Source organism: Pteropus medius, unplaced genomic scaffold (genome assembly GCF_902729225.1).
Source record: "Pteropus medius unplaced genomic scaffold, Ma_sr-lr_union100, whole genome shotgun sequence".
NCBI lineage: Eukaryota > Metazoa > Chordata > Mammalia > Chiroptera > Pteropodidae > Pteropus > Pteropus medius.
This window is the reverse complement of record NW_024353905.1, coordinates 863,651-886,356: the sequence shown is the minus strand read 5'-3', so window position 1 is coordinate 886,356 and position 22,706 is coordinate 863,651. Positions and strand designations below refer to the sequence as shown.

The following is a 22,706-nucleotide window of genomic DNA, read 5'->3' as shown; positions in this document are numbered from 1 at the left end:
CATTTTCTTCTATTTTTGCTTCACATTTTGTCAGTAAAGTAAGATGGTAAAGAATGGGCAAAGGTAAATCAAGGAAGTACAATCAAAAGAAAGAAACAATATTAATAGATAATATAGTCCTTAAGGCTAAAAAGAGCATTAAAGACAAAGGAGAATATCTTATATTGATAGAAGACATAAACTATCAATTATGTGCTACATAGCAGAGCATCAACAAGTATTCAATAAATTATAAAGTAAGAATAAATTTTTCAAGTGGAGAATGGGTGGGCAAGGAAGAGGGTCATTGCTGTGGGCAAAGGGAAGTTTGTCTGGCCCAGGAAGATTCCCCCTAGAAAGCCCAATCATTTAGAATTTAGTTCCTAAACAAGCAACAGGGCTTGTTGGCATGTTCTGCAATGCCAGAACCATCTGGATAGTTTGGGCTTGAAGAAAGAATAATGGCAGCAGAGCTGCCTGTGCTGTTGTGATCATTCCAGGTGGGACAGCAGGTTAAAGATTTGAAGCCGGGCTGTCTGGCTGCAGAGCCCAGGCTCTTTTTGGGCACCACACTGCCTCCTGGTAGTAGTATCTGGGACAGAGACCTCAGGAACTTATCTCATGTGCTGCTCAAAAGAGACCATACAGCAGTGTTAACTGTAGTTTTAAATGCCAAGTTTCTGAAGTCTCGCACAGCTCCAATAATTATGAGCATTGTTTTGTGGGACCTTCAAGGAGATGAGGACATAGACTTTGTACTGATGTATTTGTATTTTTTCATCTTTCTCTCTCTTTTCCCCTTTCTGTATTTTTGGTGCATAGAACAGTAAGGCATATTCAATTCATGAAATTCAGTTCAATTACTCATCAATGAGTATGTATTTATTTAATTAGTACACTTCTTATCTTGGAGAATGGCTCCATCATCTAGTCATCTGCCCAAGCCAGAATTCTAAGAATTGTAGACTTTCCTTTTCTTTACCCCTTTCTCATAAAATCCATGACCAAATCTTCTGGATTTGTCTTTTTAATAGTTCTTCGTACCCTGTCCCTCTCTATCCCCATAGCCAGTGCCTTTGTTCAGGCCCCTTTGGCCACAGATTGCTACACTTGCTTCCCAACTGGTATCTATGCCTCTTGTCTCTTACTCTCTGAGCCACTCAGTATCAAACCAGTCAATATCACTCTTCTGCTGACAATCCTTAAGCAGCTTCCTTTATTTTCAGGATGAACATCTAAATTCCTTAATACTGTTTTTGAGACCTTTCATGATCTGGCCTACTTTCTAATCTCACCTCTTATCACTGCAAATATGCTTAGCTCCAGCATTATCTAACCTGGTATATCATGCTGAACTTCACATCTCTATGCCTTTACTGTTTCCTCAAACTAGAGCATCTTTTTCCCACCTTTTGTCTCATTAATTTCTATGTGTCCTTTGAAACTCAGTTCCTGCTGACTTTTTTTTTTTTCAGGATGCCCTTCTTCACTCTTTCAGCTGTAGCCTTCTTTTGTGCTCTTGTAGCATTTTTCTGTCTTCGTACTTAACTTACTGTCCTGTCATTGTTGATGTATGTGCTTATCTCCTCTACTACCTAGACTGTAAGTAACCAAAGGCAGAGATTCTTTTACTTTATTCCATTGAAATTACTAAAACCTAGCCCTTTGGATCTGGCCCATGATAATTTCTTAGTTTTAGTGAGCTTTTATGACTTAATAATGATGCTTTTATTTTCTAGGTACATGGTTCAATGGCCTGGTGGCCGAATTCTGCATCGCCATGAGCTGGACACCTTCCTTGCACAAGCAGTATCTACCCAGCTTTATGAACCAGATCAACTTCAAGAACTCAAGGTAATTTTATCCACCCTCATTTAAATTAACTTATGACCTAATAGGTTTACTTTAGGTCTTTTTTGCCTGGAGCTGGGAAGAAGAGTAAGTTCTACAGGTAAAAGTTTGACTGACTTTAGCCAAATATTATGTCTATGATTAAAACCAAGAGTTGCCTGCAACACTGCTCCCATACTGATGGGTGGGGATGGACAAAAAAGATGAATATTGTGCAAGACATAAGTTATGACCCAAAGATCATGGTACAGTTTCTGACTATTTAAGATACGCTACAGAGGACTTACCCTGGTGTCCCCTGTTGGTTTCTGAGTAAATCATTATTTGACTTACATACATCATGCAGTAAGTTCCACAATAAGTTAACATCCATCATCTCGTATAGATACTATATATATATATATATATATATATATATATATATTTGTTTATTTTTCCTTGTGAGGAGCTCTTAGGACTTATGCTCTTAAATTTCCTATCATACAGCAGTATTAACTGTAGTCACCCTGTTGTACATTATATCCCTAGTCCTCGTTTGTCCTTTAACTGGAAGATTGAACCTTTGACTACCTTCATCCAATTACCCCTCCGTCCACCCTTGCCTCTGATAACCTCCAATCTGATCTTTTTTACATGAGTTTGGTTGGTTTTTTTTGCGAGGTTTTTAGATTCCACATATAAATGAGATCATACAGTATTTGTCTTTCTCTGCCTGGCTTATTTCACTTAGCATAATACCCTCAAGGTTCATCTATGCTGTCACAAATGGCAGAATTTCTGTCTTTTTTATGGCTGAATAATATTCCATCGTATATATACACCATATCTTTATCCCTTCATCTGTTGATGGACATCCTCTTTTTTAATGATATTTATTGTTTTAGAGGGAAGTCTAGAGCAGCATAAAGAAGAAAATAAATCCACTGTATAACTGAAGGCAGTAGAACATAGTAGGTTAGAGGGCAGACTCTAAAGCCAGGCTCCCTTGAGTTGAATCCTGGCTTAATTTCTTCCTATTTGTGTCACCTTGGGCAGGTTGTTTAACCTATCTAGCATTAGTTTCCTTACTTTTAGGATTATGAGGTCATTAAATGAAATAATAGATGTAAAACACTCAGAATGGTTCCTCACCTGTCTTAAGTACACAGTACTCAATAAATTTTAACTATTAATGTAGGCTACCCCTCTCTCAACTTCAGTAGCCATGAACCTTTGAGACTCTCAGATAAACTATAAGATCAAGTCCAGCAAGACTTGGAAAATCTTAATTTAAGTGAGATCAACTAATGGAAAGATGAAACAGTCTTAAGACAAACAATGGGTGGGTTCCTTTTTACTGTGAATAAAATATTGCTTAGTCCTACAGCAGTTACCGACTCTAGACCACACTTAGGAGGGGACCTGCAAGTACGTCTCATTTTCCCATTAAAGCCGTGTAATACACCAACTTGAGATAACCACTGTGAATGTTTTGATGGTTCCTTCCAATCTTTCATCTTATATTTTTTACATTATTGAGATAGTTTATGTAACTGTATATTGTTTTTTAGTTAACACAGCACATATTTTCTGTGTCTTAAAAAATTTAGTAAATAATTTATCATTTCAATGTATCATTTAATTTTATAATGTTGCCCATTTTCTTTCCACTTTTCCCTTATTATATGTAATGTTGCAATTAACATCTTTATGCATAGAGCTTTATTCAATTCATATCTCTACTTCCTCAGAAAAGATTCCTAAAAGAATTTCTGAGTCAACAAATACAAACATTTTCAAAGTTCTTGATACATATGGCTTAATTGTAATTGCTCAGTTTTGTATGAGCATGACTATTTATTTCAACAGCACTGGGTATTCTTTTGGTCTTTAGTTTTTAATTTTTTTTTTTTCAATTTGACAGGCCAAAAAAACCTGAACCTGGTATCTCAAGTTGGTGCCTTTTTAAAGTTTCAAAGCGAATATCTTTTTTTGTTGTTAGTTTTGTAATGAGTATCTTTCAAACTATCTCAGAAAAGACATGGGTAGAAGCTGCCTGTTGCACTCAGATGTCTATATTGAAAGGTGACATGTTCAAATTTAACTGGAATAATCAGCATAACAGGAATAAGAGTAAGTATAACCAGTAACATTGATTTCTTAATAGTAGTTTTTGCTCTGTGGTGGTTTCAGATTGAGAAACTGGATGCCCGAGGGATCCAGCTTGCTGCCCTCTTCATGAGCGGGGTTGATACAGCTCTGTTTGCTAATGATGCCTGTGGCCAGCCAGTCCCTTGGGAGCACTGCTGCCCCTGGATTTACTTCGATGGCAAGCTGTTCCAGAGCAAGCTAATTAAAGCAGGCCGAGAGCGAGTATCCCTGATTGAGCTCTGTGATGGCCAGGTACCAGTATATTGGGTAGCTGTTAAGAGTGATCTCTGATCTGCTGTGGGGATGAATGGGCAGGGAGGGGAACACAGCAGAGACACTGGGGAGGGAGGCAGCAGAAGTGGGAGAATGTGGCTGACCTTGACCTAATTTGGTCAGTGATAGTCCCAAAGGCCCAGAGTCTGATATGTACATGTTATAAAATCATATGTTGGAAAACTTTTTTAAAATGAGCTTCATGTTTTCATACGCCTTTTTTTACTCTGAGTATTTCTTCCCCATGGAATACCCAGATATCCTATATGTCTTTCATCCAATTCTTAGAATTTCATCTCCCTTATTTAAAAAAATACTCTAAGTCACTTTTGCAAGTGATAATATTTTTTGGAAATAGAAGAAGATAGTGAAGTAGATAACTAAGAAGCAGGGGATTTTTTTAATTTTTATTTTTTGCAGTGAAACCTTGAGAAAGATGAAGGAAGGCAAGGGAAAGGTACCTTTACTTACTCCTTTATCCATTTGCAAAGAATGAGCTGAGGGGCTAGAACAGGGTTGGCAAACTACCCAAAATCCCCAAATTTGGAATTTTCCCATGAAGGTGTGTTTTGGAACACAGTTGCATTCATTCATTTATGGCAGTGTCGAATAGTTGTAACAGAGACCATATGACCCACAAAGCCTAAAATATTTACTATCTGCCCTTTTCAGGAAAAATTTCCATCCTCTGAACTAGAGGCAGAGACCTTGCCTGGACCGATCAGGGTCTCTGATCCCCGGGTATGGGGGAGAAAGTTGAAAGTCTTTGTATATTTTAGGATTTTGTACTCCTCTCTTTTACCTAATTCTGATACCTCCCTATTAAAAAATGATCCAGCCTATTGCTGGCCATGTAATAGACTATCAATAAATATTCATTGTTATATTTGTCTTCCTTGACCTAGTCAGTGTGCCTTACAAGCCCTCAGTCAGAACTAGTGTGATGGCAGTGTGATATCATACAAAGAGTGGGGGCTTTGGTGCCAGACAGGCTTTCCTGAGTGTGTCACCTTGGCCATTTAACTCCAGGCCTCACTTCTCTTAATGAGACTAGATTTGTGAGACTGTATGTAGAGTGCCCAAAAAATACTGTGCCTGAAACATAGGAGAAGTTAAAAAATGGCAGCTGCTATTCTTACTCTGTTCCTCATTTGAAGGCTGACCTGGCAACCAAAGTGGAAAGGATGAGACAGAGTATTCTCGAAGGAGTCAACATGAACCATCCACCGCCTTCTGCTCTACTTCCATCACCTACTTTTGTGCCTCCCATGGTGCCCTCTCTCTACCCTGTTTCACTTTATTCCCGAGCCATGGGCTCAGTGCCACCTCCCACTCAAGGAAGGAGCCGGGGCTTTGCAGGTCAGTACCTAAGAATGAGGTATTTGTCATCCTCACTCTATTACATAATAACCCATTTGGTAATTATTGCCAGTCACAGAATCACCTGTTTCACATATATTTTTCTTATTTACCTTCTGTCCTGTGTTGTGGTTGTTTGAAGAGGATCTTATTGAGATAGAGGATTGTAGCCTGGGGAAGAAAGTCCACTGACTTCCCAGACTGCTCTCCATAGAGGTGGTTGGTCCCTAAGGATTTGACTCTCACCAAACTCCTAAAGTAAGTGATGCAGAAACCAGGAGCCATTTGATTACTTTTGAGAACTGTAACTCATGGGAACTGGATCTTCATGGTTGCTGGTTAGATCACTCAGTACCCGTAGGCAGATGTACAAAGGAGCATGCAGGAAGAACAGTGGGAGGTAAGAGTAAATGACCAGTGTCGACAGACTATCATAGCCTGATGTACCCATTTCCACTCTGGGGGTAGATCTGACACATTTCCAGAAACACAGAGAGAAATAATCCACAAATCATGCCCTCCAGCAATTGCAGTTTAGTAGGGAAAACAAATAAACACACACATAAACATATGTATAATTTTTAAATTATGGTTGCACCTGGGCTGCGGCTTAATGGTGAATAGACAGTCATGCTTAGGTAGCTCAGATACTGCTCCAGATAATATAAACAACCTGTTTCCCAGTGAGACAAGATCTTTTAACAGGGACATTTTAACATGAAATATCAAGATTCTGTGATCAGATAGGAGTGTCATTGCTATGGTTGCAGGTGTTTGGTGTCTGTTGCTCATCACTTTAAAAATAAAGCTGGAAGTTGAAATTTTTGTTACATTTAGGGTCAGTATAGTTCAGTATAGATGTTTAGCTCAAGACTTTGTTTAGATGAGTAGTGTGATGTCTGCTCTGATAATTCCCTGTTCAGTCAGGTAATGATCAAGTCTTACAAACCAGGGAGCCAGCCATTCATTTCTTCTCTTGAAGGTAACTTTATGAATCTCTCCTCTCATTCTTTGCTTGTTGATTTTATTGTTTCTCAGAAACAGACTTAATTAACGCCAGGTTCTCAGGAGGTCCTCAGCATTGCTCCAGCTTCCAGTGATGCTTAGTCTCCAGTTACTAGTTGTTCATGAGGAGCCTCTTGCCTTCTGAAAGACTACAAGATACCCAAATGCAAGTTTTTCTTGCCCTCTTAGGACTAGCTAACACCCTAGTTCCTTAGACTCTCACTTTTATATAAACAAAGGGCGTTTTACTAATGACCTGCCAAATGAGCAAAGGGTTATTAACATTTGAGTTTTCTCCATAAACTAAAGTTAAAAGTTTACTAGGACTCTGTATGCTATGAAGGCTTCCTTTTGTGCCAAATTACAAAGCTCTACTGTGCCTGTGAGCTCATATACATAGAGTTGGAATTTCCAGTTTTAAGGAGATATCATGCTATCTTCTCTTGAGTTTATTCTGGTTTTCAACTGTTGCTATTTTTACTTTTTAATGATAAATACTGTTAGTTTCATTATTTTCAGTTTCATTTGGTTGTTTGGCTAATCCTCCAGCGTGTAGTGATATGTATTTAAATCAAAAGTGGTTTTGGCCCATAATTTCTAATAATTAGATTTTAAGACATTCATTCTCTCAACAAATATTGAATGCTTACTATGTGCCAGGCTCTGCAGTTGAAAAATGAATTGTCCACACCCCACTTGCTAAAGTGAGTATGTACAAGTCTTCAAGCCCGTCCCTAAATTTGCTTCCCTCATGACCCTTTGTTGTTATCATAGAGTCTTAATCATAGAGAAATGGAAATAAGCAGAATAGGTAGGCTGTAGGATCTTTTGTCCCACCTCTTTTTCTACTTTGTACTTACCACTCATGACTGCCATTCTTCTTCTCTTTTCAGGTCTCCATCCAATCCCACCCCAGGGAGGAAAACTGGAGATTGCTGGGATGGTTGTTGGCCAGTGGGCTGGCAGCAGATCATCTAGGGGTCGAGGCTCCTTTGGCATGCAAGTGGTTTCTGTCGGTGGGCCAGGAAAGGGGTATGTATTCATATAGGTTGGTATGAACTATGTCAGTCAAGGTGCCCTTGGGAAAATGCCCAGCTATCGAATCCTTCTATTAAGGTAAGAGGCATTAACTGACTTTCTATTCTCAAAGCCAGTGTTCAGTTTAGTTCAGGAAACATATACTAAATGCCCTGCCTCAGTGAAAAAGTTTTTGCCCCTAGAGGAGGATTATGAGACATAGAACAATTTAGTGTAATATAGAAATGACAGCCAGAGATTTGCACAGTGGTAGCACAGTGGAGGGGCATCTAACTTAAGAGGGTCAAACCTCCTAGAGGAGGTAAGTTGTTAACTAAGTGAAAATGGGGATATTGGCTTTATATGTTCCTCATGATCACTTTTTCCTCCACTTTCTAAAGGCATGGAAAAGAACAGACTGGTAGAGGATCCAAAGGACATAAAAGAGGAAATAAACAAGTAAGCACCCTTTTGAGATTATCTAGCTTCTGTTTGATACCTCTTGACTTTTCTGCTAAATTGCAAGAGATAAGATCAGGCATGGAAACTTGGGAGCTTTCATAGCTTCTCCTGGCATTTGATTTCGTTCCTCTGCTCTCCAGCAGTCTAGAAAGGGTTAGCCTGCCCAGGCTGTTCCCACAAGACTGCAAATTGTCATCCTTTTCACTGAGCGAGGCCATAAGATGGATATACCAGGTACTGTGTCCTGAAGACCTTTTTGTAGTATAATACGTGCTATTTGAAGCCATAAAGGAGCCAGAGTGAAGTTAACAGTGGGATTGCCTGCAACATGCCTGATCTTCTGAGGGGCTGCCAGAGATGCTTAGAAAATTGGACTTTGGCTTTTGCTGAATATGGGAAGGGAGAAGGTGTTATCATTCTGCCTAATTTTAATGGCTCAGAATGGTCTTAACCTTTCTTCTAATCTACACCTTGAATTATATCATAGTCCCCACTGCTCTTCGTTACACATGGCCCTCTCTGCCAAATAATGAAGGCCTATTCTTATAGTGATCCAAAGTCATGTATTGGACTCAGACTGCTGGGCTCCTCATAGTATAGCAGCCACCCTTTCTTGGGTGCCTGCTTTCTACCAAGCCCTCTACTAAATACTTTACACGCAGTCGCTAATTTTCACAAGGGTCACTGATTAGACCATACTGCAAGGCGACTTCCTCATCAGTTCTCAATCTCAAATCAGCTCTCCTGTATATAGCCAGGCCTCACTGCATCCGTGTTAACCCCCATTGTCAAATATTTTCTCAAAGAATATAGATTTGCTTTAATGTTATTTTCAACCAAAAATGGCTCAACTGGAATGCTAAGTCCTCCACACAAAGCATTTTGTAATGCACCCAAAGTCAGAGAGCAATGATTTTGGAATTTTTTCCCAAAGCTTCTCAGCTTTTTCCAGAAGCTGTTCAGTAAGGTAAAAGGTATTGCACCTAGAAGGAAAACTGGTCACTGAGATAGACTCCCATAAGGTAATACAACCTTGATGAATTCACCATGATTCAGGGTATGATCATTAAGCTTACAGTCTGAAAAACCTCATCTTTTTGATACAATAAGAGTGGATCCATCTTTCAGTGGTTGACTTACATTAACCAAGATCACAGAAGTAGCTATGTGGATATGGCTAAAAGAGTTGGGGGTGGGGACAAGAAGGGAGAGCGTGACAGATAAAGTACTGACTTATGGTGAGAAGAAATAATTACCGTGATATATTACGCACTTACTCTACTTCAATCACTCTTATAAGTACGTGTGAGGTATTTATTATTCTTCATTTTAAACAAGAGGAAACTGAGGCTCAGAGGGATGAAGCATCTTGCCCAAAATTATCCATCAGGTCAGTATTAGAGTTGGCATTTCAGCCTGAGCTGACTGAATCCAAAGCCCTGTGCGGTGCTGATTCCAATACAGTATAACAACTCTAATTGTTAGAAAGAAGATTCAGACCTATGTCCAATTGACTTTAGTGACTGTGTTCTTAACCATGTCTAGCAGACCTTTCTTTCTCCAAGTGCAAACTGCATGGGGGGCCACAGTATCAGAAGTTTACTTGGGGACATGGAATCGGAACAATAATAGCTGGCATTTACTGAGTTCTTAAAGTGTGCCAGGCACAACGTGTTCTGAGTGCTTTATGAAGAATTAATTGAATCCTTATAGGAACCTATGAAATAGATACTATTATTCTCTATTTCACAGATAAGGAAACTGAGGGAAAAGAAGAGATGGTAGATGATCCTAAGATTCTCTTGGCTAAGATTGCTGGGGGCACCGTTATCTACTCTAGAGGTAGCCTGGCCAACTAAATTTACACTCTGACTTTGTTTTTAGCTAAGGCATCATCCCTGGGCAGCTCTGCCTTGCTGACTCTCCTTTTTCTGTTCAGTCACCCTTTCTTCAGAGTATGAGATATTTCGTTGTTCCACTATGTTAAATCTTTTTACATTATAGTCATGTCTTCTTTAGAGTATTCCTAGGCCGCTGGAGTTCTGTGTGTTTTCAGATTCATAAGTCACTTATTTGTAATGTTTTGCTTTCTTTTTCAGCTCCTTCAGGTGGCCAATTCTATCCATTGTGTCAATTTTTACTAGTTTCATCTTATTTCTAGGTTCTTCAGCAACAGTTCACAGTAGCCTCCATGTTGTACAGGCTTTGGGGCCAAATGATCTAGCTTTGACTCTGTCTCTGCTCCTTACCAGTTCTATGACCTTCGACAAGTTACTTAACTGCTCTATGCCTTGGTTTTCCATATATCGATTAGAGAAATTGGTATCTACCTCACAGAGTTGTTATGAGTATTAAATGAGATGATATATGTAAAGTGTTTAGCACAGAGCCTGGACCATAGGAGGTGCTCAATAAAAATTAGTTAGAAATTAGTTATAATTTATAATTAACCACAGATTCAACAGGAAGTATATTTCCATCATGCATTATATCTAAATGGAAAGAAGAATGTCTTTGGAGTCAAACAGACTTGAATGCAAGTCTAGGTATGTCAGTGGCCTGGGGCACATCATTTTACTTTTTTGAGCCTCGTTAGTCTTATCTGTAAAATAAACAACAGGGTGCCTGGCATGCCCAACCACTTAGTAATCAAGCTGTTAATATTCCTAATAACATTCATTGAGAGCCAGCACTGCACTGCAAGGTAATGCAGTTCATATCATTAGCATTTCAATAGCAGTCACATTCCTGGAATTAAAAGAAAAACAGGTGATGTTTTTAGTTATGAAATATTATGTTGAATATTGCACATAGATCTTATGGTTTGTTTTCCTTTCCTTTCCTTTACTAATCTGTTGTCAGCTATGGATGGCATTGCGTGGCAGTTAAGGGAATTGACTTTAGAGGCTGACCAACTTGGAGTGGAATCCTGGTCCCACTTCTTTCTATTTGGGTGTCCTTAAGCAAGTTACTTTAATCTTTTGAGCCTCGGCTTCCTCATCTGTAAACAGGGCATCATAATAGCTACCATTTAGGGTCCCTATTAGTATTAGAAAAATATGTTGTAAATGAGTGTCATGATGAAGACTCAGAAAAACAAAGCTTTGTAAATGGTAGCTGTGTTATTGTGGTGTTGTCATTGCCATTGGATTTTGGTCAGATTCATCTGTTGTCACCCTAAGTTCTCAGGACAGTATCAGAGCGTACTAGGTGTTAACAAGCTTTGGGCTTTCTGATATCTTTGAAGAACTGAAACAGCTTCTGCAAGCTAGTTTATGAAGATGCTTGGGAAAGATCAAGCCATTTAGGATTACCATTTCTACTGAATATCTCTGTTTTTGATACAGGGCACTTCAGATGGAGTTTCTAAATCCCTGGAGCTTCATCAAAGTCGGTCCCGCTCACAGGTAAATGGAAACAATGTCACATTGATCAAAGAAGAAAAGAGTGATCATCATTTTTCAGCTCCATCACAGTGTGCCTTATCCAGAGACAGCAGCATGTGTAATAATGGTAACCGCTACTTCCCCATGAAGAATGTGGGGAAGAGCCGCTTTCGAGAGCAAAAACTGGGAACTATGGCACAACAAAAAGAGGAATAACAAGCTGCAGATGGTTTTACAAGATCAGGAAGAGGGGAAAACATATACTTTTCTGATTTTAGGCCCAAGTTAGAGGAGGACATAAATGCTTACCCTAGATTTATCCAGGATTTTGTTGGGATGTCCTATTGTATCCATCTTTTCCCCTTCCCTGTCTTTTTCTGGCCTCCAGACTTATTGGTCTGCTTCTGGGGAAGCTCTGTTTAAAGATGAATGGTAATAGGAGTAGCTCCTATTGTCAAATGAATATAGAGTGCCAGTATTCTCTTTACGTTCCCTGGGAGCCTCGTAAGGTGGTGACTGTCAGAAATTGGGTGTCATCAGATAAGCTTTGTTTTTCTGAGTCTTCATCATGATACTCATTTACAAAGCCTGGGGCGGGGGTTGGGGGGTGGTGACATCTGCCTATGGCTTCCTAACTTGCTCTTTGCTCTATGGAGTAGTAGGGGCTTTGTATATAATCAGCATTCATCTCCTTCCCACTCTCTCCACTTACCTACCCTAGGATTTTGTTCCACTGCCTCTTGCTCTGGCCTGACAATCAGATAGGTAGATGTTTTCAGGGAAGTGAGGTAGTATTGGTTATTTTATTTTATTTTATTTTTTATTTTATTTTATACACTTAAACTACCAATGGCCTTTGTACTGGGGGATTCAAGGGAGTCAGAAAAGTACTGGGCAGATTTTTCCTGCCTCTGAACTAATGAGTGTATTGTTTGTAAAATAGAAGATGTGATGCAGTTCCCCACTCCCTGCTGCCCACACCCTGAAAGGATGGGAGTCAATGTAATGAAACTGAGTATGAAAGGGAACTCAAAATACTGGTGTATGTGTGTGTGTGTGTTCACGCGCGTATGTTTGTGTATGGGTGTGTGGGTGGATGTATATATGAATGAGTGTATCTATATGCGTACACATACCCTTTATATAAAGAGACAGATCTATTTATCTATACATATTTTATATATATAAATATGTGTATATGTGTGTATATATCTATGTATCTACATATATAGATATATGCATACATACACACATACATACCCAGTGATGTCCCAGAGGATTTACTGAATTTCCCAGAAATGCTTCTATAGCAATGGAGTGGTGGGTTTCAAAAGACCACACTTTAAAATCCTTACTAAGTCGGAGCCCATCGCAATTATGAGAAGATGGGCTTCTCTAAAGCAGACAAAAAGTACTTTCCAGAGATTGCCTGTTCAGAACAACATACAGTTGGGTTGTCACCAGCTTAATCTTGAACAGACCCCTCACATCCCATATGATGAAACAGGAGGTTGGAATGGGATTGGGAAGATTTGGGTATTTCCTTATGAAGGAGCAGCCTCGATTGGAGAAAGGGGATGGAAAGTGATTACCAGGGCTTGCATCCAATTTGGAGGAAATCTGATCTGGAACTCCATGATCAAACTGGCCTCAGGCTAGAATTGATTGCCATGAGTCCCTGAAGGACAGAAGACAAGCATTGGAAAGACAGGTAGGGAAGTGTGAGGAAATTGTCAATCTGATTTTACATGCCTAGATTGTTTCATTTGTTCATTGACATTTTGACTACTGAATCTTTTCATTTGCTTTGCAAGGAAGACTTTAGAGGACTCTGGTCTGGGCCATTAAGGGGTATTCTGTGAAAGATTCCCAGCCCCCAGTGAGGCCGGGATCTACCCAGGACAAAGAGGCTATTCCTCCTTGCCAGAGATACTCTTGAGACAACCTTGCATTTCCAGTTTCCCTCCTCAGCAGTCTAAGTATGAGGGATGGGAACATGGCTTGTAACAGATTAGCATTGTGTCTTCATTCAGGAATTGAGGCTTTCAGTTCCTTTTGGGCTTTGTGATATTCTTGCCCAAGGAGTACCATTTCTACAGGAATACAACTGACTAGACTTCTAGCAGGGTTCTCTCTCTTTTTGAAAAACCTCATGCACTTTAACCCACTGCAGGTCCTTGCTGATTTTTTTCCCAGACAACCACATGGCTGTTTGCTCACTGCCCACTTACAATGAGTATATAAGAGGAGATTGAAAACATTCTCTCAGACTATTCAATCCTAGTCTAGCCCAGTTTAAGAGAACCTACAATTTGCAGGGATGGAGGCCTAGAATGCCTCTCCCCCTGCCCAGACACTTCTTACATAAACCAAAGCAGGATGACAAGAATGCACACCTAGCCAGATATAACCAGGTACAAAATGTACAAAAACCTCCTCTTTGGAATCGGCTCCCCTAATTTGATCCTCCCTCTTCTCTTGGACCTTCCCAACCTTTCACAACATATTGAAGGTTAGGATTTCTATATCCAGCAAGAGCGGGATTTAGTAGTTAACTTAGATGGCTTGGAAATTTCTTTCTGGAGCCGCAGGGGGAGGAATCCTTAGGAGCTCGAAAAATAACCAGAGTCACTGAGGTATATTAAATTAAATCTATCTAGATCTCCATTTTCTAATAGGAAGTACTTGGAGTTATATGGAAAGGTATTTTCTTCAGTTGCTATTTCTCTGCATCTTGAATCTATTTGATACAATCAAATGACAGTATTGTTAACTCTCACAGCATTAAGATTTCTTATTTTGTAGGCATTCACTGTGAGAAGTACAACTGCTGCTTTGACAGGGAAGATTCCAGTTTGCCAAAAGGCTTGCTTTTCTCCCTCCCACAAACTTCCACTTTCTCCTAGCCTGGCCCAGCGTGAAACAAGTGGCTCACTTCCAACCTTGGTTTTTATATGGATTCAGCATTTGGGTTTGGAAGTTTACAAGAAAGAACTATAAAGGGCCATATTCCTATATTTCAAGTTGTCTGCCAAACTACACAATTCAGAAGCCAGAAAAACTAAGATTCATTACTGAAAGATGAACTTTTTCTAATTGGAGACCAAATTGGGGAAGGCAGATCTGAACTTTCCTGTGAGTATCACTTGAAGAGACTATCATCCACCACATGAGGTTCCATTTCTGATTCTGATATGGCCTCTCTTGAAAAAAGTCATATAGGAACCCTCAAAAATGACCAGAAGCAAAAGCCCCCTGGTTGTATATAGCCACTGATCCCCAAGGACTTGTAGTTGTTGATTTCTGCTGCTGTGCCTTGGGGTCAGCCTATAACTGCCACCCATATTCAGTGACCAGTCTGGTCTGGACCAGGTCTAGCAAACTTCTGCTTATTTGCATCAGTTTTCATTCTGAGCCAGTAGGACTTTGGGTAAACTATAAAGCCCAAGAAATGGCACTTGTTTTAGCTAGTGACATTTGATTTTTATTTCCATCTTAAGTTTCTGGCATTGTTGGCCAAGTCACATTTTCTTTTTTTTTGGTCACTGAGAAAAACAGCCAGACAAGGCATTAGGATGGATGGTTAAGTTTGGGGTAGGGGGAGGAATGCTCATGTAGAGTAGAAAGAATGTGGAAGTTACTGTTTGGTTATAGTGATCCAGTCCATCGGAACTATAGAGGCTCCTATGGACATGTCAATGCTACCCTTTCAGCTTCTAAGACTCTCCCCCACCTTTGAAATGACAATACAAGTAGACCACAGTTTAAAGTAGTTAGTATAATTCTACTAAGGTTTAATCATTATACTTGTTTACTTCCTGGTGCATATTTCCTAAATATGCTTGGGGGTCGGGGGTGGGAGGGGGGTAAGTTTTCACTGTTCCATTGTGTGTCACCCTATATTTTTCTCCCTCTTGTGACTTTGGCATCTTCTTTTATTTAACTTTCCGTTTTCTTTTCCTTTGGCTTACTGCAGTAGTCTGCTGGTACAAATAGAGCTTGGTGTACCTATTCCCCTGTTACTGCTAATTATCTTCAGTATTGCCAGAGGTTATTTTGATGTTCTAAGAAGATAACTTCATTTTTTACAAAATCATCTTTTCCAAGTTAAAAACAAAGTAAAATCATCCCTGTGCTAGGGTGCCCATTTCAGCTTTTGACATTGCCCTTATACTTTTATAGATGGTCTTTTTGTCCGTGTTGGTAGTAACTAATGACTAGTAAATTTTCATGTAAATGAAGCAAGTTAAATATTTCAGATTTTATTAATCTCTCATAACCCTGCCAAATCTGATGACTTCATTTTAGTTACTTCCCAAAAGATACTTCCCCTCCCACCTTTTATTTTTTTCTGTTCTATTTTTAGAATAACATACTAGGTAAAGAAACTTTAACTGCAAGGAGTCAATGATTTTTTTGTGCTCCCTGACAAATGATGTTATTGACAAAAGTAAGAAATTCTTTCATTGTTTTTTTCCCTGTGTTAATATCTCTTCTGTGCTCTTGACAGTGTGTTTAGTGGATGGATAATATGTATTTCTCTTCCCCACTCCCAGATTCAAAATTCCCTGCCTTTTTGGCCCACCTCACCACAAAAGCTCCATAGTTTATTAATGTAAGTTTGAATGGATGCTTCTTAGGGGAAACTGCAGGAGGTAATGGAAGTGTTTCAGAAAAGAATGAAAAATGTCTCAGGAGTTGTTCTGTGATGGAAATTGGTCTGTTGTTCTGTTAATGCTGATGGAAAGAAACTTACAGTGCTTAATAAAAGTTTATTCTTTTAGTAAAAAAAATCTGTGAAATAATTTTGAGTGTGTGAAGTTTCATTTCTTCTCTCATATCTGGATCTCTTTCTGCAAATGGAGGATATAAAATTCTGTGCATTTTCTCAATGCACAGAAATTTGGAACCTAATTGTAGTTGAATATCAGGGCAAGAGAATCATCAAAAGGAAGAACATATTTTGCTTCCTGCTGAACTTCTTTATTTAGATGTTCTAAAGGTACTTTTTTTGTATATATATTTTTAATTCTTACTTTTCAATTACAGTTGACATTCAATATTATATTAGTTTCAGGTATAAAGCATAATGTTTAGACATTTATATAACTTACAGAGTGATATCCCAGTAGGTTTAGTGCCCATCTGACATGTATAGTTATTATAACATTATTGACTATATTTCTTATGCTGTACTTTACATCTTCATGACCCTTTTGTAACTACCAATTTGTACTTTTTAATCCCTTTGCCTTTTTCACCCAGCCCTACCACCCCCCTCCTATCTAGCAACCATCAGTTTGTTCTCTGTATCTATGAGTCTTTCTGTTTTGTTCGTTCGTTTTTGTTTTTTTAAGACCATTAAAAAAGAATGAAGTCTTACCTTTTGTGACAGAATGGATGGACCTAGAGGGTATTGTGCTAAGTGAAATAAGTCTAAAGGCACATTTGACTTGACATTTCCCAAACCAAACCCATCCTCTTTTCTGAAGCCTTGTCCTCTCCATGCGTGACACTACCTTCTACTCAGTCGTCTAAACCCCAAACCAGTGGAGTTATCGGAGACTTGTACCTTTTCCTCATTTGTCAAATCAAATTTGTTACAAGATCTGTTGATAATGATGCAAGACAGGGCAATGTCCCCCAGGTGGCCCTGCATTGAGTGAGAGAGAGGAGAAGGGAGGAAGGGAGAGAGAGGGGAGGGGAGCACAAGCTCGCACTGTTGGGGAAGAAGGCTGAGGGACCTGATACAATTGGGGCAGGGTGGCCATGCCTAGTTCTCAGTTCTGTGTGATTTGGGCTTTCTCTAAAGATTTCTTTGGTGTTCTGTAGCCATTTGAGAAATGAGGACAGGACAGATAAAGCATGAGGTTAGAGAGTTCAGCTGGAGTACAGAGTTCCCACTAGAGGGGAGGGAGCAAGGAAAAGGCTAAGGGGCCTTATCCATCCTGTTGTGGCCAAAAGATTGCTATGCAGTCTTTAATTTGGAGTTTGAAAGCGGTCCCTCAGCGGGTCTCCTCCACAGTTCTGATGGAAATGCCAAGTTTCAGGGAAGTTGGGGGAAGAGAAGTAGGAAAAAGAGACGGGACTCCTGCTTGGTTAGAGGACTGGCCTCTACCAGATCTCTGGAAACAGGGTCAACCATTTGCCAAGGCCAGTTGATCAGCATGGCTCTGGACAATATCCCAGCCACCCTCTCAGAAAAAGAGGGGGAACCATGTCGAACTTGGATGGATCGAGTTTATGTCCTTTTGGTCCCTGCATGGTTAGCCAGGAAAGATGATGCAGGATGGGGCAAATTTCTCCTAGTGGCCCTGCACCAAGAGAGAGTTCTTGACTGAGCAAAGAAAAGAATTCAAGCGTATGCCAGAGTTGGAGTCAAAAAAGAAAGTTTATTAGAGAAGGACAGAGAAAAAAACCAAGACACAAAAAGCAAAGACAAGAAAAAACAAAGACAAAAAGCAAGGACCAAAAGCAAAGACACACAGTTCTGAGCATTCTGGGAATTCAGTTTATATATCATTCTTGGTTTCTATGAATTACAGTTTAAAGACTTTGTTTACTCACCTTCCTTTGATGGTTTGGGCATATAGTGTGAAACATAAGAATATGTAGCGTGAAAGACCTGCCGGCAATTCCCAGCCTTTGATCCATAGGTTCCCCTCTGTTTTAGCCTTAGAGAATGAATGGTTGTGTTTATTTTGTGTAGGGCCCAGCTTAAAGACTCTGTTTTCCTGTTTTCCCTTCACAGTGTGGGTAAATGGTTTGTTAGTAATCCCAGCAGAAATCTGCCTTTGTTCTGCAGATTTCCTTGTGGTCTGGCCATAGGGCTGATTAGCACATTGCAGTCTCTTATTATAGCTTGAGTTAACATTTAATTCTCTTGCCTCCTCCCTATAGAATAACACTCAACCATATTGCTGTTTCTCACATCTGTCTCTTTCTTGTCCCTGCTGCTGTGGCTTAGTTCAGGCCTCCTTATGTCTCACCTGAATTGTTGCAGTTGCTCTGCCTTATTTCTGTCCAGGCAATTGTAAGCAACATTTTGTGTCTAAGTATAGATAACTTTTCTCGGTGAAAGGGCACATACCTTTTTCAAGATTCTTAAAGAATTCTGTGACCTTCTACGGCCATGCTACCCTGAACAAGCCCGATCCTGTCTGATCTCGGAAGCTAAGTAGGGTCGGCCTGGTTAGTACTTGGATGGGAGACCACCTAGGAAGATCAGGTGCTGTAGGCGTAAAAACTGAAAAAATAAGGGATTGTAAACTGACGAGGTCCTTGCAATCTGTGAGGTCAACCAAGGATTGCCTCGCCTAAAAAACAAACAAACAAACAAATATAAAAGTGGTATTAAATGAGAATAATAATGCCTGTGCTACCTCTTACAGATAGTTAGAATAACACGAGCTAGTGTGTGTGAAAACACTTCTAATACATTAAGAAGACATGTTTGACATACTGGTTTTGAGTCCAAGCTCAAACTCCTAAAAGTTGCCTCATGTGCATATTGGTTTCAAAGACCAAAAAGACCAAGACTGCTCTATGTCAAGTTAAAGTCTTTCTAGAATGTTCTCATGAAAAAGGTTAGATGCTTAAATTCTGAGGCAGATGCCTAGCTGTTTTCTACCTGACCAGCAGCCTTTCCTCATTTCTTCCAATAATACCACCTTAATTTTCCTCAAGAGCCCTGCTCTCTCCAGCCAGGTCATTGGGATTTATTGCTGTTGTCATGGCTTTGTTTGTTTGCTTACTTGCTTGCTTTGTTCGCTTGCTCTTTAAAGATTCTTTTTACTTCTGGTAAAACCAGCATGATAAATTGAGTACAGAGATGGCTACAGTTGTTCACATCTCCAGGTACCTATACCTTTTGCATCTCCTCCCATTAAGAGGCAGTATCTGTTTCTTCACCCTTCAACTTTTGGACTACTCTTATGTTTCGCTTTGGTCAGCAGACTATTGCAGAAGTGATATTATGTCAGTTCCAAGCCTAGGCCTCAAGAACCCTGGAACTATCAAGTGAACAATCCTGGGCTAGCCTTCTGGAGGCTGATAGACCCAGTTGTCCAGCTATACCAGCCAAGACCACTTTAGACCTGTCCAGCCCCCAGCCAACTCACTGGCAAACCACAGATACATGAGTGAGCCCAGCCAAGATCAGCCAAGCCTAGTCCAGATCAGTAGAGCTATGTAGCCAACCCAGAGGCTCATGAGCAATAATAGTATGGTTTCAAGCCACTGAGTTTTGAGATGGTTCATTATATAGCAATTGCTAACTTAAACATCAAGCAATACAATAAAAAAATATGTTTTATGCAGGCACTAGTTGTTCTGTAGTAGGAGGGCCCTTCAATATATCTAGTCTTCTGTACTGTTTCTCTGACTACTTCTTTCCTTCCTTAGCATGTCTCTTATTAGCATTTCTCACAACTTCTGTTCTCAGCCATCTTCTCACTATTCTTTCTCCTTCGTCAGCTTCATTCTATCCCATGGCTTCAATCTCTTACCTTTATATGGATGACTCCCAATTCTGCCTCTGACTGAACTCTGTTGAGCAGACGCAGAGTTCAAATTGTTGTCTGGACAAGTCCACATAATGTTCATCCCAGAAAAATCACAATATGTTTAAATGTGAAGACTTGCTCCCACTCCTCCATTGTTTCCTATACCTCCTCTCTTCCAGCTTGATTCCTCTATTTCTGGTTAATGTCACCAGCATGCTCACATCACTCAGGCCAGAAACCTCATCATCCTAGGCTCTTTTCTCATTCCAAATGCCCATTACTTCTGCAATGTCCCATATCTGTCCCTTTCTCTTCATTTTCATGGCACCATCCCCCTCTTCCTTTTCTTTTTTCTTGCTATCAAAGTGTGATCAGTCGTCCAGCAACGTTTGCATCACTTGGGAGCCTATGAGAATGCAGAATATTAGGCTCTACCTCGGATCTACTGACTGTGTCTCAGAATCAGAATCTGCATTTTTATAATTCGTACTTGAGAAACCTTTAATTTTTCATTCATCTTTTCATGATTTAATCTTTTAAAAATAATATAACATTTATTAGTTGTTTTTTTAATACATAAATACAAGAAGGAAATTAAAATTGACCTATGCCTTGCCTAGATAACTCCAAATGATACTTAAAAAAAAAAAAAGGAAATTTTACAAACAGAATAAAACAGAATTTTACAAACAGAATAAAAATGTACAGAATGAAGACTAAAAAATCTCTAGCGCCACCTCAATCCCAACCCCTTTCCTCAAATACAACCATTCTTAATCAGAATTAACCTTCTAGGAAGAGTAATTAACCTTCCAGGAAACAATTAAGCATGTACTTGCATATATTTACCTGTATTCATTCTTTATTTAAAAGGTATAAATGACTCCCTTTTAGTCATAATGATTTTTATACTTAAGAGATATTTCTCTATGAGTATATGCAGACTATTTCGTAAATTTTAATACTACATAGTATTTCATTAGATGGATGATTCCATCAGATGGATCAATTCCCTATTGATAATACGCTTTGATTGCTTTCAGATTTAGCTATTACAAACAATACCACAGTGATCATCCATTGACATGTATTTTGATGAACTGCAAAGATATCCATAGGGTAAATTTTTAGTGGCAAGATTGCAGAATATATTAGGATGCTTTTGGTTGCAAAAGAAAACAACTCTAGTGGTAGAGTAAGCTAGAGCTACCTAGTTTCTTTCATTCTCTCTGCTCTGCAGTCCCTAATTTATCCAAGTGGTTTTCTAAGTGTGGTCTTTGGACCAGCAGCATCAGCATCACCTGGGAACTTCTTAGAAAAGGAAATTCTTCACCTCAGACCTATAGAATCTAAAATTCCGGGGGTGGAGGTCAGTGATCTGTGTTTTCACAAATTAAGTGATTCTGATGCACGCCAAAGGCTGAGAACCATTGCTTTAGCCAAGGTGGCCATGAGATGGCCGCCAGTGGCAATGGAAGCTGTGAGTCTCTTCCTTTAAGTCCAACAGAGACGAGAAAACTTCTGACTCTCCATTCCAAATAAGCAGGACTCCCAAGGTACACCCTAATTGATTTGCTTAGGTCACAGTTCCTCCCCTGAACTAATGTCTGTGGCTGGAAGAACTGGGGGTAGAATCACTTTACCCCAAAATACATGAGCTTTGAGTGGAAAGAATAGATACACAAGTCTATGAGTTGTTAGGAGGGGAAAAGTGGAGAATGATTGCTGAGAAGGCACTAGCAAAACCGATACTCAGTCAAAGAATATATATGTGCATCTTCTACTTTGATACATATTGCCAAATTGTACCTACAAAAAGTTGCACCAACTTACAGTCCTACCACCACTGTATCAAAGTATTTATTTCCTCATATACCCTCACTTGCTTTACAAAATAAAAATTTGCAAACTTTAAATATTTCTCAAAGTGATAGGTGAAGATGGTATTTTGTTGTTTTGATTTGTATTTCCTTAATCATGGATAAGATTGAATATCTTTTCAAATCTCTGTTGATATGTATATGTCTCCATAAATTACTCATTCATTTTTTAGTTCTTTATACTATTAGGTTTTGCCTTTTTCATATTCTTCTCAAGTAATTGTAAATTGAAGAAACTAGCCCTTTGTCATATATGTTGCAAATATGTTTTCTTAATTTTGTCGATCTTTTGAATTTATTTATGGTATTTTTGTTTCACAATGCTTTTAACTTGTGCATTGAATTCAACAATAATTTTCTTTATTGGCATCGGGGTTTAAGATTCTGCTTTAAAAGGGCCTTCCTCATTCTTAGAGTACAAATAAGTATATTCGTATTTTCTTCTAGAATTGTTTTCACTTATTTCCATTTCTACTTATGATCCGTCTAGAATTATATTTCGATATAAGGACTGAGGTAAGGATACCCCTCCACACACACACTTACCATTAAATAGCCAGTTATCTGAGCACCATTTATGAGTAAGTCCTCTTTCCCCCACTGATTTAAATTGCCACCTTTATCATAAATTAAATTATGTATTTGGGTCTAATTATGGAATCTATTTGTTCTATTGATCTAATTATTTTCTTATACTGAACTATTTTAATCATTTTAGTTTTGTAGTATTTTTAATATATGACAGAACTAGTTTTCTGTCACTTTCTTTTTTCATAAATGTTCTAGTTCTACTTACCTTTCCAGGTGAACATTGATATCATTTGTCAAGTCTGTAAAGCTTTTAAAAATAAGGTTGCTGG

At 39.1% G+C, this 22,706-nt stretch overlaps 1 protein-coding gene and 1 pseudogene across 2 annotated transcripts in view; both read left to right on the top strand.

The window, feature by feature from the left end:
* Window positions 1-16,267, top strand: part of FAM120C (family with sequence similarity 120 member C) — a 97,705-nt gene extending 81,438 nt beyond the window's left edge. Inside the window, exons 11-16 of one of the 2 annotated variants that reach the window (XM_039851422.1) lie at window positions 1,719-1,833; window positions 4,003-4,212; window positions 5,391-5,592; window positions 7,491-7,629; window positions 8,016-8,073; window positions 11,424-16,267. In XM_039851422.1, the coding sequence (XP_039707356.1) occupies window positions 1,719-1,833; window positions 4,003-4,212; window positions 5,391-5,592; window positions 7,491-7,629; window positions 8,016-8,073; window positions 11,424-11,678 (979 nt within the window). In that variant the 3' untranslated portion in view covers window positions 11,679-16,267. The remainder of the gene's footprint in view (window positions 1-1,718; window positions 1,834-4,002; window positions 4,213-5,390; window positions 5,593-7,490; window positions 7,630-8,015; window positions 8,074-11,423) is intronic. The other variant, XM_039851426.1, reaches the window with a different exon arrangement.
* A 2,317-nt stretch (window positions 16,268-18,584) lies between these two features.
* Window positions 18,585-18,702, top strand: LOC120593582 (uncharacterized; annotated as a pseudogene).
* Window positions 18,703-22,706: the final 4,004 nt, after the last annotated feature.